This window comes from Lycium ferocissimum, chromosome 2 (assembly GCF_029784015.1).
Source record: "Lycium ferocissimum isolate CSIRO_LF1 chromosome 2, AGI_CSIRO_Lferr_CH_V1, whole genome shotgun sequence".
NCBI lineage: Eukaryota > Viridiplantae > Streptophyta > Magnoliopsida > Solanales > Solanaceae > Lycium > Lycium ferocissimum.
In genome coordinates, this window is record NC_081343.1 from 47,737,112 (window position 1) to 47,749,983 (window position 12,872).

The 12,872-nt window shown below is 34.2% G+C and overlaps 2 protein-coding genes across 2 annotated transcripts; one reads left to right on the forward strand and one right to left on the reverse strand.

Annotated features, from left to right (window-relative positions):
- The first annotated feature begins 2,108 nt into the window (after positions 1 to 2,108).
- LOC132048136 (probable aspartyl protease At4g16563) lies at positions 2,109 to 3,964 on the forward strand. Its single transcript, XM_059439059.1, has one exon. The coding sequence runs from the start codon at positions 2,289 to 2,291 to the stop codon at positions 3,744 to 3,746; it is 1,458 nt and encodes a 485-aa protein (XP_059295042.1). The 5' UTR covers positions 2,109 to 2,288; the 3' UTR covers positions 3,747 to 3,964.
- Positions 3,965 to 5,016: 1,052 nt separating this feature from the next.
- LOC132041245 (ras-related protein RABF2a) lies at positions 5,017 to 12,547 on the reverse strand. Its single transcript, XM_059432070.1, has 7 exons — positions 12,295 to 12,547; positions 11,392 to 11,469; positions 11,114 to 11,281; positions 10,959 to 11,007; positions 10,487 to 10,560; positions 6,104 to 6,197; positions 5,017 to 5,324 (listed from the first exon to the last, which is right to left on the reverse strand). The coding sequence occupies exons 1-7, from the start codon at positions 12,331 to 12,333 to the stop codon at positions 5,224 to 5,226; spliced, it is 603 nt and encodes a 200-aa protein (XP_059288053.1). The 5' UTR covers positions 12,334 to 12,547; the 3' UTR covers positions 5,017 to 5,223.
- Positions 12,548 to 12,872: the final 325 nt, after the last annotated feature.

The following is a 12,872-nucleotide window of genomic DNA, read 5'->3' on the forward strand; positions in this document are numbered from 1 at the left end:
AGATGCGTAAACGTTCTTGAAGTTGAAAGCTTTTTTTTTTTTTTTTTTTTTTTCAAATCATTTCTCGATAGAACAAGTTTGTTGAAAAGGCTACTTGAAATTTGTTTCTAAACACACTTGCAACAAACGTGCATGTTTCCTAAAAATGCTTTTTCAAAACTGAAAAACCTTCTCAGAAACAAATGTCACCCAAGTTCTTACAGGCAATTAAAGACTCACAGAATTGACTAACTTCTATAATATAAAAAGTCAAAAACGATGAAGACAATAATTGATTAACTGTGTAAATATGATTCCTCGATAACAGATTAAAAAGATGATTGATGGAATTATTGTTCAAAAAAAGGACAAAATGGTTTATAATTTTTTAATATTTTTTCAATTACTTAAGAATATGATTTTTTTAAAAATTTGTATCTTCATATATGGGTACACGCGAAACGCGCCTGCTCGGAGACGATGACTACTACTACTAAATAATAATAATAATAATAATAATAATAATAATAATAATAATAATAATAATAATAATAATAATAATAATAATAATAATAATAATAATGATTTGATGAGGTGAAAAGAAATAAATAAACAGGAAAAGGGAAAAATAAATAAGGAAAATTGTGATAGAAATTACAGCTTAATTACATAGTTGAAAAACAGTGCCGAAATTATTGTCATGCTCTCCCTTTGTGTTATTTTCATATATGAAACTTTAACTACCTAATGAAGTTAAGATCAAATTTAAACATAAAACAAGTCCAAGTACAAATCACCTATATATAACTGCAAGAAAAATGAAGTTTCCTAAAATGTATTTCCTCTTCTTTCCATTTTCAGATAATCAAAGAAATATATCTAAATTTGAATGCTAAAATTTTCTGTTTATAAATCTTATCTTAAAACTAGAAAATGATTAAAATTTGTAAAAATTAGTGAAAAAGTAAAAAATTATGTCCCTAAAAAAGTTGTTCGTCTAAGAATATATTTTTTACTCAGCTAATTACTTGAAACGTAGATATTATATTTTTGAGTGAAGTATATCCATTGTGAGATTGTCTTTATATACTCAAATTATATATGAATTACATCACTCAGATATAAAAATTGATTTAAGTGAGTAAACTTTCCTTTTAGTAATGAAGAAGCAAAAGAATAATTTTGTTGAATCAAATTATTGATGATGCTTTAACGAAGAAGTACAATAAAATCAAATTATTGATTTTTCTTTAACGAAGAAATACAATAACATATGGTTAATATAGAAATTTATATGGTGATTCACAGATAATATCATTTTTTCTTACAAAATACGTTTTTGTCAAATTGGTCATATGGAAAGTGTTTGAGCTAACCAAAAAAATAATGAACCATAATTTATCCAATCTATACAATTAAAATTATAAGGAGAACCTTTTTAACCTTCATTTATCTATTTTTATGACCGTGCGAAGCGCGGCAAATTCACTAGTAATAATAATAATAATATGATAGGTTAAAAGAAATTAATATGCCGAGCGAACCCATAATCCTCTCTCATAGTGACAAACATATATAAACAGTGGTCCAACTCTCATGATGTTAATCTGTGTCAGGTTCACTGCTTCTCATGTCATCATCTAATTAATATGGATTAGCAAAACGATTAGTTCATAAGTAGCATATTTTGTGTGCATTTCCACGTGCACTGTTCGTGCCAACCACTCATCCATCTCATTTTCTTCCACAAGGCAGCCTCTCTGCTTTATTAATAATAACATAATGACAGTTAACATCCCTTAATTATAATGATAATAACTAATATATATTAATATAAACATAATTGATAGAAATAACAGCACGCCTAGCAATTTTTCAATTGATTGGTACGTTCGGAATCTATCTATTCAGGTAATGCCGCCTATTGTGCCTTTCTAGAATGAGTATAAGCCATGCAAACTCATTTTTTTACTGCCGCAAACATCTGAAGAAAAAAATATAAAACAAAGTTGTCATCATATTGCACTTAAAGTAACTGTGCAATAAGATTCCTCTGTGGTCTGTACACTTTTCTTATTTTCTTTCCTATACCAAAAAAAAATATTGAAATACCAATTAACCAAGAAACAACAAATAAAAGGAAAACTTAATTAATCATTCTTCACCATAATGCATGCAACATCAGTAAGCACAGAAAAGCCTAAGTAAAAATTCAAGAAACCCTAATTTCCACCATTGATACTAGAAATTGCTATAAATATCAGCTTCCCCTCACCTTATTTCATGTGAAAAATTGAACATTGAGAAAAATGACAGCATTTTTCAGCTTCTCAACTTACCTCTTTATCTCCTTCTTTCTTTCCAGTGCATTGTTTGAGTTCAACCAATGCTATGCTAAGGAAAAAAAACCTTCTTCCTCCGTGGTGTTAGGTTTAACTCGTACGAAAACCACCCTTTCAATACCTAAATCTTCGTATAATTTAGTGAAAAAAACCTCGGAAACATGGGACATAAGGGAGCCGTTGAGAGAAGTGACAGACGGTTATTTGATATCTTTGAATGTAGGGACACCCCCACAAATTATCCAAGTGTATATGGACACAGGGAGTGACCTTACTTGGGTACCTTGTGGTAACCTATCATTTGATTGTATAGATTGTGATGACTATAAGAATCATAAACTAATGTCAAACTTTTCTCCTTCATCTTCATCTTCTTCCTATAGAGATTTTTGTGCCAGTCCCTCTTGTATTAATATCCACAGCTCCGATAACCCTTTCGATCAATGCACCATTGCTGGATGCTCATTGAATAGCCAACTTAAGGGCACTTGCTCAAGGCCATGTCCTTCTTTTGCTTACACATATGGTGAAGGTATCGTGTCGGGAACCCTAACTAGGGATACCCTGAGAGTCCATGGGATCAGTACAAGCCCTAATTCTATTAGGGAAGTCCCAAAGTTTGTATTTGGATGTGTTGGAACAACTTATAGAGAGCCTATTGGGATTGTAGGGTTCGGGAAAGGTCCACTTTCTTTACCTGCTCAATTAGGGTTCCTTCAAAAGGGTTTTTCACATTGCTTCTTGCCTTTCAAGTTTGCAAATAACCCTAATATATCTAGCCCTCTAGTTGTAGGTGACCAAGCCATTTCTTCCAAAGAAAATTTCCAATTTACTCCTATGTTGAAAAGCCTTATGTACCCTAATTTCTATTACATTGGCCTAGAGGGTATAACTGTGGGGAATGGTGCTATTACAAAAGTGCCCTTAACCTTGAGAGAATTTGATTCTTTAGGCAATGGAGGAATGTTGATTGATTCCGGAACCACTTACACTCACCTACCTGAACCATTCTACTCGAATCTTCTCACCACCCTTCGATCATCCATAAATTACCCACGTGCTGAAGAAATCGAGGCACGGACAGTGTTTGACCTATGTTATAGGCTCCCATGCCCTAATAACAACATTAATAGTCTAGGTACCGATGATTTCCCCTCAATTACATTCCATTTCTTGAACAATGTGAGCCTTGTTTTGCCCAATGGGAATAACTTCTATGCCATGGGTGCTCCAAAAAACTCAACAGTAGTGAAATGCTTGTTGTTCCAAAGCATGGAAGATTCTGAAAAGGGGCCAGCTGGGATTTTCGGAAACTTCCAACAACAAAATGTGGAAGTTGTGTATGACTTGGAGAAGGAAAGAATTGGATTTCAAACTACTGATTGTGCCTCAGCTGCAGCTTCTCAGGGGCTTCACAAGACATAGCTAAATAAATATTAACGGAAGTTGGTGGATTCTGCTGCTTTTGTGTCCAATGAAAATGACTAGATATGGACCTCAGCTTGAAGTTGTGATTTTGAATTTAGTGTTTCTTTTGTTTTATGATGCGTTTGTGTATTGATGAAGTTTCTAATTTTGAAAAAAGTACAAGCAAAGATGAATTTCGTTCAGCCCGAAGGATTGAGCTGAAATGTATTCTAGTTGCTGGGAAATAAAGAATCATTTTGAATATGACATATCTATCCTCTCTTCTTTTTTGCCCTTTTGTTGCTCATTTTTTAAAAGGAAAACATCGAGAAACTGCATGCATGTGCATTACATAATAAGGTTTATTGATAAACAAAAACATGATCTAATTTTTCTGCTATTGAGGAACAGATTGTTAAGATTTTACTTTGAATAGATGTAACTACTCAGGATAATCTTCTATCGCTAATGCCAGAAAGAAGGGATGGAATTCTTACAATCTTATCACTGTAGTATTTGCTTTAGTTTTTTTAGCATAGAAATGATAGTGAATAAGAATATTTATGATGCTCGCATATTGGAAAAAAGATTGTATATAGTCCTCTTAGACTAATGAAATAAGTTTTCGCTACATATATATTAATATATAGCTCTTAACTTTAAAAAAATTGTTTTAGCTTTGAACGGGTATTGAAAATAAAATCATAAAATATGGATATCAGTCGATCTGTCAGTGGAGAGTGGAGAACAAATATGTTTTTGTTAAGGGACACAATAGATAGAGAGATGCAATGAAGAGTAATAAAAGCGAGCTCAGTGTAATATTTTTGTATCATCACATGTTATTATTGAAACTTTCAGTGGGTCGATTTTGAGGTCTTGCTCTGATATCGTCCTCCTAGAATTTCGAGTGTTTCTCCTCATACTATATTGTGTTGTATTAATCTTTGATTAGTTCCGTTTCTTTATGATAGTTGGCATCTTATCATTTTAAATTAAATAAATTTCCAAACAGATGAAGATATATCCCAATATAATGAAAGGGATTGTTCTTTAGTTAACCGCGAACTAAGATCATACATGTATACAATTAGAAAGCACAGACATAATCTAAAACAAGTATATTGCTCGTCTATTCTATAATTCAGATTGATTAGGTCAACTACATGCATAGCTGATTGCTGACTGATGCTCACTCCGATACAACAACTATTACACCTCAATCTCATGACTGATACTCACTACGATACAACTATTACACCTCAACCTCATACTGATGGCCCCAATGAATACTAAATAGTGATAGCATATATTGTTTAATAGCGTGTCATATAATCTCATTACATGAGGACAGATAAAAAAGAGTAAATCACATTGAAGAATTTTTCATGAAATATCTGTACAATGATGGCCAAATGGCACAACAAACTCGAACAATCAGCGCAAACACATTAAAGAAAAACAGCATTTAGACGAGAAGCACCAGTAAAGACATTTAAGAGCAACAAGAAGCAGTAGCCGGTGTTTGGGCAGGCCTATCCATAAGAACCATCCCTGATGGATTTTGTGCTGGCTGAAGCCGAGGCAGTCTCTTAGCTGCAAGTGAATAAACAGTTTTAAGAATATTCAGATATAAAAATGCTAGGTGGCCAGTTATATACATGTAGTAATTAGTTGAACAAATCCAACTTGGAGACTTCATTGCAGAAAAAATTTAATAGGTAAGTTCAACTACCACAACAATTGGAAGTTCCAAAGAAACCAGTTAAATATCCACTATATGATGACAAGCTTACTCTTGAGAATGATAGTAGAATTTAAGAGCGTTTACGCAATCAAACATGTTTAAATATGAACCCAAAGGCCTGGCCAGTTGACTTCTAACTCCTATCATTTCTTGTCATACTACATATAAATCACTTTATTCACTCTAGTATTTTTTTTTATTATCATATCTGAAATATAATTAGCTAATAAAAGTTAAATAAAATTTGTGCAAAGACCTGATAGAATAGTCGAGCGCTGCGCTGACTGGTGACTTTCTCATCAAAAACAATTAAAATTTGTGCAAAGACCTGATAGAATAGTCGAGCGCTGCGCTGACTGGTGACTTTCTCATCAAAAACAATCCCCCATAACTAGTTTAATAATTTCTTGTTCCTCTACTTTAATAGTAATACTTATCAAAGTAATTCTTTGTTCCCAGTAATTAGTTTTGTTATACAAAATACATATAAGCAGTGGTTTAAAACTGCTAACGCAATGATAGTGATGTGTAGCCAATAAGAGCAGAAATGAGACTTCATATGCAAAAGACATACAACAAAAGCAGTTGGCAGCTAATAAAACAACACAAAATCAATGCAAGTGTTTACCTATTTCAGAGAAAACGTCATTAACATTAGATGCAGTTTTTGCAGATGTTTCCATGAAGAAAAGACCATTCTCCTGCGCATATGTTTCTGCTTCCTGAAAAATCAGTAATAACATATCAGTAATGATGTATCTCAGTGGAAAAAGTTGTTATTCAGAAGATCAATTCTGACATCATGCTAATTGAGTAAGAAATTTTTGAGATCTTATGGATGCATATTGCTTTCAGATGTGTGGATGCATACTTAAGTAATTGAACAGATAACACCAAATCTCCAAATCTCGTAGACACAAATCTATATTTGTAAAATGGGTCACAGGCATCAAGAATTGACATTCACTAAGCAACTGAATCTCAGACCATGATGTTAACTTTAACTATCCAACCCAGTTATAAGAAAAAATACAATGATTGTTTAATGTTTTCTTCTACAGATATGTCTAAAACGCAGGTTTAACAAACTCACAAGTTTTCCGTCCTGTACGACGACTCTTTACATAGCTAGGTTAGAGGAACTGCACATGAGTTTAGGGGATGGCCTAATCCCAGTAGAAAGAACACTATGTGAGTTCTTCCCATCTACCTAAACTTTAGTTTCTGTAGTTCCCCGGTACCTATACTGGTGGTACCAATTAATTAGTTGAGGTGCGCAGTTCGTCCCAGACTACCGTTATCAACAACAGCTATCCCTCAATCCCAATTTAGTTGAGGTTGACTATTTGAATCCTCATTATGTATATTGTTCCATTTGAACCCATTTCATTCCAACAATCAAAATGAAGGCTCTCTAACAGTAAAAATTCTCTATTCCGACATACAAATCTCACCATTTTTATCAGAATTCAATAGAAAAAGAAACTTATATGAGTGTATGTTATGTCCTAACACAACAATAGGGAATGAAGTGAGTGACATTATAGGAAAACCAGAGCAGGGACAGTCAAAACCCAACCACCCCAAGGTCCTCTTTCCGCCACAAAGAAGAAATGGTACAAAACTAAAACTTACATTTCTACGCAATAAAGTATATCCAGCACCATCATTTTCCATGATACAAATTAAAGATATCACAAATACAGATCGTCAGTGTTAAACATGGCAAACCTTCCACTAAAGCAAAACCAAGCTAGAATAATGAGCAGGCAGAAATATTTCAGTTACGAATCTGGAACAACGCCAAACTACAGTAAAAGAAATGAAACAACAAGAAAATTCTAATGGAACTACAGTATTAAACATATAATGCGGAATCGGATGCTTTAAGCTCAACTCTAACAAACCGTCAGACTTTTCAAAAAGATCCCACAGGAAAATATCAATGCATGTTTATATTATGATCTATGCGCCTAGATTTACCCACTTTATAGTTGTTTTTCTTTTTTGATAATTGAGAAACCTCTAAGAGTTAGCGGTCACACAGTTCGAAAATCGGTGAATAATGGGTCTTGTGATTATTGGCCTTGTATACTTCCGGCCAATATGAGCCTTGTTTTTTTCTTGTGAGTTGGAGAGAGAAGTCAGAAAAGTACCCGCAGAGAAGTTGGAAAAGTATCTGCATAAATGAATAACCTATTCCTCAACAACAACAGCCCCCTCCGCCGTTACTAAACGCCCTATCTCCCAACAAAAGGCGGCCCAATACGCCCTTCCCTTCCCCTTTGCTGTCCACATATGACTACAATTGCAACTCTCCTCTTTTTATTTACAGCTTATGGATCTTTCCACTTTTTATTCCCTCTATATTCAACCAACACCACTTTCTCCCTGCCCCCAATATTTCCCAATTTTTCCTCTTCGCTTCTTACTGGTCGTTGAAGATTTCACCCATCCCCATATTGCAAAGGGTGCCCCTAATCCCTTTTACCTATATATTACATGGATCCTTCATTTACTTAAACATATCTCTATCAAAGAGGTATGATATGATTATGGTACTTACAGAAGATTCTTTAAAAGACACTAAAAACTTGCCCTGTTCCCTTCCTGTATACTTACAGAGTTCCATACCGGATTACCAGTAGCTGAATCCACGTAACGTCGGTCTAACCTCCTTCCCTGAGTTTTTTCTTCTTTATTTTATCTTTCCTTTGGTTTGCGTGGTTGTTATTTCTTATCGTTTCTTTTCCTTTCTATACTGCAATTTCAGCTTGCGTTTCCAAAAACATTTTCCCACTCATTCATATGGAATATAGTATTTTTTTGGTGAGATTTCTGACATTAGGTGGTTGAATCTACGAAAAACGCACAGTTCAATACAAGATGGAAATAAATTAGCACAAGGAAACTTGCAAGGATATTTTGTGTTTACTTAATAATTAGAAATTAAGAGTCAACAATCAAGAAATATTGACATTTTAATTTGAGACTAACAAAAGAATTATCTTCATCAACCTGAGAGGCATTACATGGGTGATGCCACTAGGTTAAACTGATGTTCTAGGTAGGTGGAATAGAGAAGGAAGGTTATCTGGTCAGAAAGAGAGATAGAGGATTGCCCCAGCATGTATTTGGAGAACATTATAGAAGGAAAGAAAGCAAAGATGTTTTGAAGACAAAGGAAGCCCTCTCAGAAGTTAAAGATGAATTCTTTAGTCCTTTACTATTTTTGGTGTAAACAAGAATGTCTAGAAAACATAAAATCTATTTTTGATGTCCTAGATTACATATAGAAAGCTTTTTTGATCTTCCTATTGTAATCCCTTTTAATTTGGGTGACTACAGTACTACACAGCTTGTGCAAGTATCCTTCATATATGACATGGTTTACCATCTTCAAAAAAGAAAAAATTACCTTCATTTCAGACTAGGATCTGAGGATAGGAATTAATTTGCTCCCCTTGAATCCAGATCAAGAGAATTCTCATTGAGGCACTTACGCATAATTAAAATTCTTATTCAACCACTTATGCATAATTTTTTTTTTTTTGGTTTCGCACCCGGTGTCCCGTACCCGCATTGGAGCCCGACTATATCCGGATTCGCGCCGCGTAGGGCCCCATTCGGGGGAAGCGCTCCCTACCAAGAATTTTTCCATACCCAGGGCTCGAACCCGAGACCTCTGGTTAAGGGAGGAGCAGCCCCATCCGCTGCACCACATCCTTTGGTAGCATAATTAGCATGCTTAAACTGCATCTGTATCTAGTATCCAAGCCGATTGGACAGATGAGACTATGTAGCACTCTATTTTCATGCTCAATGAAGGAGCTTCAGATCATTGCTACACGACATCTCTGCCACTACAATGAAAAACCACGAAAAAGCTAAGCTATTATAGCCTTAAAAAATCAAGTACTCCCTCCGTCCCATAATGAGTGTCACCTTAGCCAAAAACACGCGTATTAAGAAATCAATAATGCAATGTAAAGTTTACCAAATTACCCCTATATAATAAAAACAAATTACTTTAACCTCTTGATTAGAGCATGCACAAGAAGTAAACCTTTTGACATTGGGAATCCAACAATACCAAGTTACTATGTAGCTTTTCCAATCATCATTTAGATGTTACTTTATTGTCTAAGGGTAGAATTGGAAAAAATTAGCCAATTTATGTCTTGGTTTCCTAAGGTGACACTTATTATGGGATAAAAAAAATTGGCTAAGGTGACACTTATTATGGGACGGAGGGAGTATGAATTATGAAATTTATCCTCAAAAATGAAGCTACTCTATACGGCTTTAAAACAAACAATCAATTAATCCAGGAAAATGAAAAGGAACTATTTTGGGATATAGTACAGTTCTACCTTTAAAAGTTATCAAATCAATTAGAATATTCCGAACTGCAATTAAAGATTGCACGTCAAGTTTTATTCATCAACTCCAACTGACAGAGAGAGTGAATTGGGGCCCAGGACCCAAATTTTTTTCGAAAAGCAACCCAAGCAATTAAAAGGGAAATAAAAAGGGGTGCACAAAGCATCCCGCATTAGACAGCTTACCCTAATGCAAGCATTAGTGGCTGCTTCCACGGCTCGAACCCGTGACTGGTCACACGGAGACAACTTACCGTTGCTCCAAGGCTCCACTTCAAAAAGAAAAAGGGGAAGTGGGAAAGGAAAAAAAGGAACACAAAAGAGCAGACCAACAATGAAGCTTTAAGCACATGCGTCTTGTTAATTTCAATGACTGGTTTACTTTCAGTAACATGAGGAGACAATAGCACGGCCGGAAACCTCAACCCCTTAGGGTAAACCTTCTAAACCCTGAATATTATTAGATTCAGCTGGTCATCTCGGGCTTGTAGTTGACTCTACCACTCACCCAACTCTTAGATACTTGTCTAAATTGACAGCACCTCCGACTAAGCTTTTGTGGTGCTTCCGCACATCACTATCTATAGTATGGAAAGCTGTGATTAGTTAGAGGAATAAAATACACTAACCTCAGCAGCCACTTTTCTTGCATCTAACAAATCTGCCTTATTACCAGCAAGTGCCATCACCATATTTGGATTACCTGAGGCCAGCATGAAATACAAAAAAGTAAGACATGTGAACAGACAATACTTTTCATTAAAAGAGCACTGTTGTATGCACCACATGCGAAAAGGAAACAGTGCTTAGTTCCTTTGATCTGGCCAAGCATCATTCTGTGACAACATTCAAATTCAGACTCACCCATGGGTAAAGCACTATTGCCAACCCATCCCTCATATTACCCACCAATTGAGAGCCAAAATTTAAGAGTTTTTCAGCATTTTTTGGCTACCAAAATTTATCATAATTCTAGACATCTGAACCTCCCTAATCATACATCGCCCAATATTTCTGACATTAGTTGAAGTTAGGAACATTTAGATACAGCCTTACAGAAATGAAGACAGAAAAGGATGGAACTTAAGATCCCAAAGGTACCTTGTGCTTGAAGCTCCTGAACCCACTTTTTTGCTCTATCAAATGATGCCTATCAATAACGAATTGAGAAACTCAATTAGCAAGCTAACATGCTAGCAGATATTCAGTATAGAGTGAATTATAAGGATTTGATTAGAAACCGGTACGAAAATTACTTGATTTGTTATATCATAAACAATTATAGCAGCTGCAGCTCCTCTGTAATACATCGGAGCTAGACTGTGGTATCTCTCTTGGCCTGCTGTATCCCATATTTCAAATTTTACAGTTGCATCATTTACTGCTACTGTTTGGGAGAAAAATGCAGCACCTATTGTTGATTCCTACATATAACATAAGCGAGTTAAGCCAAGTCCCAAGGCCCCAATGGAAAATGTAAGTGCAGAAACCATTCGGCTTCACATATCAAATTGTAAACTAAGCAAGCACCTACCTGAAATTCAATAAATTGTCCTTTAACAAAACGAAGAACTAGACTAGATTTTCCGGCTCCAACATCTCCAAGGAGCACCTAAAACCAAAATACACCTCATTAGCTTATCAATGTCAGGATAAACAGCATCAAGTTCAGAAAAAACTACATCATTAGAATAATTTTTTTTATCAGGAACTACATCATAGAATAATTGAAATAATGGTCTACTAGTGTAAAGTGTACTTATTGAAACAGAATACCAAACATTAAAAGAATGGAAGCAGTAAAGGCTCAAAGAAGCAGAAAAAAAAAATCGAAACTCAAGATTGGAAATACTAATCATGTACGCATATTATTATTAACATGAACAATAAGTACTTGAAGGAATAAAAAAGGATGGCAAAAGTAAGTGTACTATACTCCAACAAGCAACACATTTATACACCACAAAAAGCATCAAAATAAAATATATATGTACAGTATAGCAAGTTAGCAACCAGAGAAAAAAAACATAACCAATTTTACTTTGATAAAATAGCATCAGCAAATAATAACCAAGTGAAAGATCAAGTTTGGCATATTAGGGTACAAACTAATCCAAACCATAACCAATTTTACTTTGACAACATAGCACCAGCAAATTATTAACCAAGTTAAAGATCAAATTTAGCATATATTAGAAGAACAAAATCACTGAAAAAAGCCATATCTAATTTTTAAACATAAAAAAAAACAAAGAGCAATAAATCAATCAAATTGAGGAACTTTTGGTGATCAAACCCAAAAGCAAAAAATAATACAGGTGATGATTGTGAAGAATTAAAGAGGACCCAGATGAGAGATAGCAAAAAGAAAGAATCTTGATTGAAATTAAGCTCAAAAACATAAGCAAAAATGTTAAATCAAAGATGAGAAGCATACCAATTTAGCGTTCATATTCTTGTTTCCACTGGTTGCCATAGCTGTAAATTGGGAAAGGGGAAGTGATTATTTGGTTGTGATTAGAATTTTAGAGTTGAGAAAGAAGAGGGGTTGACGTCAAGCAATTGCAAAACAAACGACACTCAACCAAACTTTGTTCATGATGAAAATATTCCTATTTATTTTATCTCGAAATTTCCTCTCTTTTTTTTTTTTTTTTTTCTATAATTAAATAAGAAACTAATGCAAATTGTGTAGAGTTATTGTTCCACCGTCTGTCGCACCTTTCTATATTCTATGTAATAATGTCATTAAAAATAATAATACTAGTAATATAGTATTATTTCCTCCGTCTATTTTTATTTGTCTTGTATATTAAAACTAATTGTCCATTTTGAAAAAATCAAAATATAGTTTATCATTTCATATTTGTTTAATTACTCCTCATAAGTTCATTTTTATCTTCAAAGATTCTAAAATAAATTTTCACTTTTTCTTTGTCACTTTTAAAGATATCAAGATAAGACAATTTATTTTTTTCTGTTTTACCCATAGTATTAATTGCTCACTTCAAATCA

What these genes read in the sequence shown, in the direction of transcription:
- LOC132048136 (XM_059439059.1), top strand. Translation starts at nt 2,289, where the DNA reads ATGACAGCATTTTTCAGCTTCTCAACTTACCTCTTTATCTCCTTCTTT.
- LOC132041245 (XM_059432070.1), bottom strand. Translation starts at nt 12,333, where the DNA reads ATGGCAACCAGTGGAAACAAGAATATGAACGCTAAATTG. An exon ending in AGAATATGAACGCTAAATTG is followed by an intron (nt 11,470 to 12,294) that starts GTATGCTTCTCA and finishes TTTTGGTTTTAG; the next exon opens with GTGCTCCTTGGAGATGTTGG. An exon ending in CAAGAAAAGTGGCTGCTGAG is followed by an intron (nt 6,198 to 10,486) that starts GTTAGTGTATTT and finishes CTGATTTTTCAG; the next exon opens with GAAGCAGAAACATATGCGCA.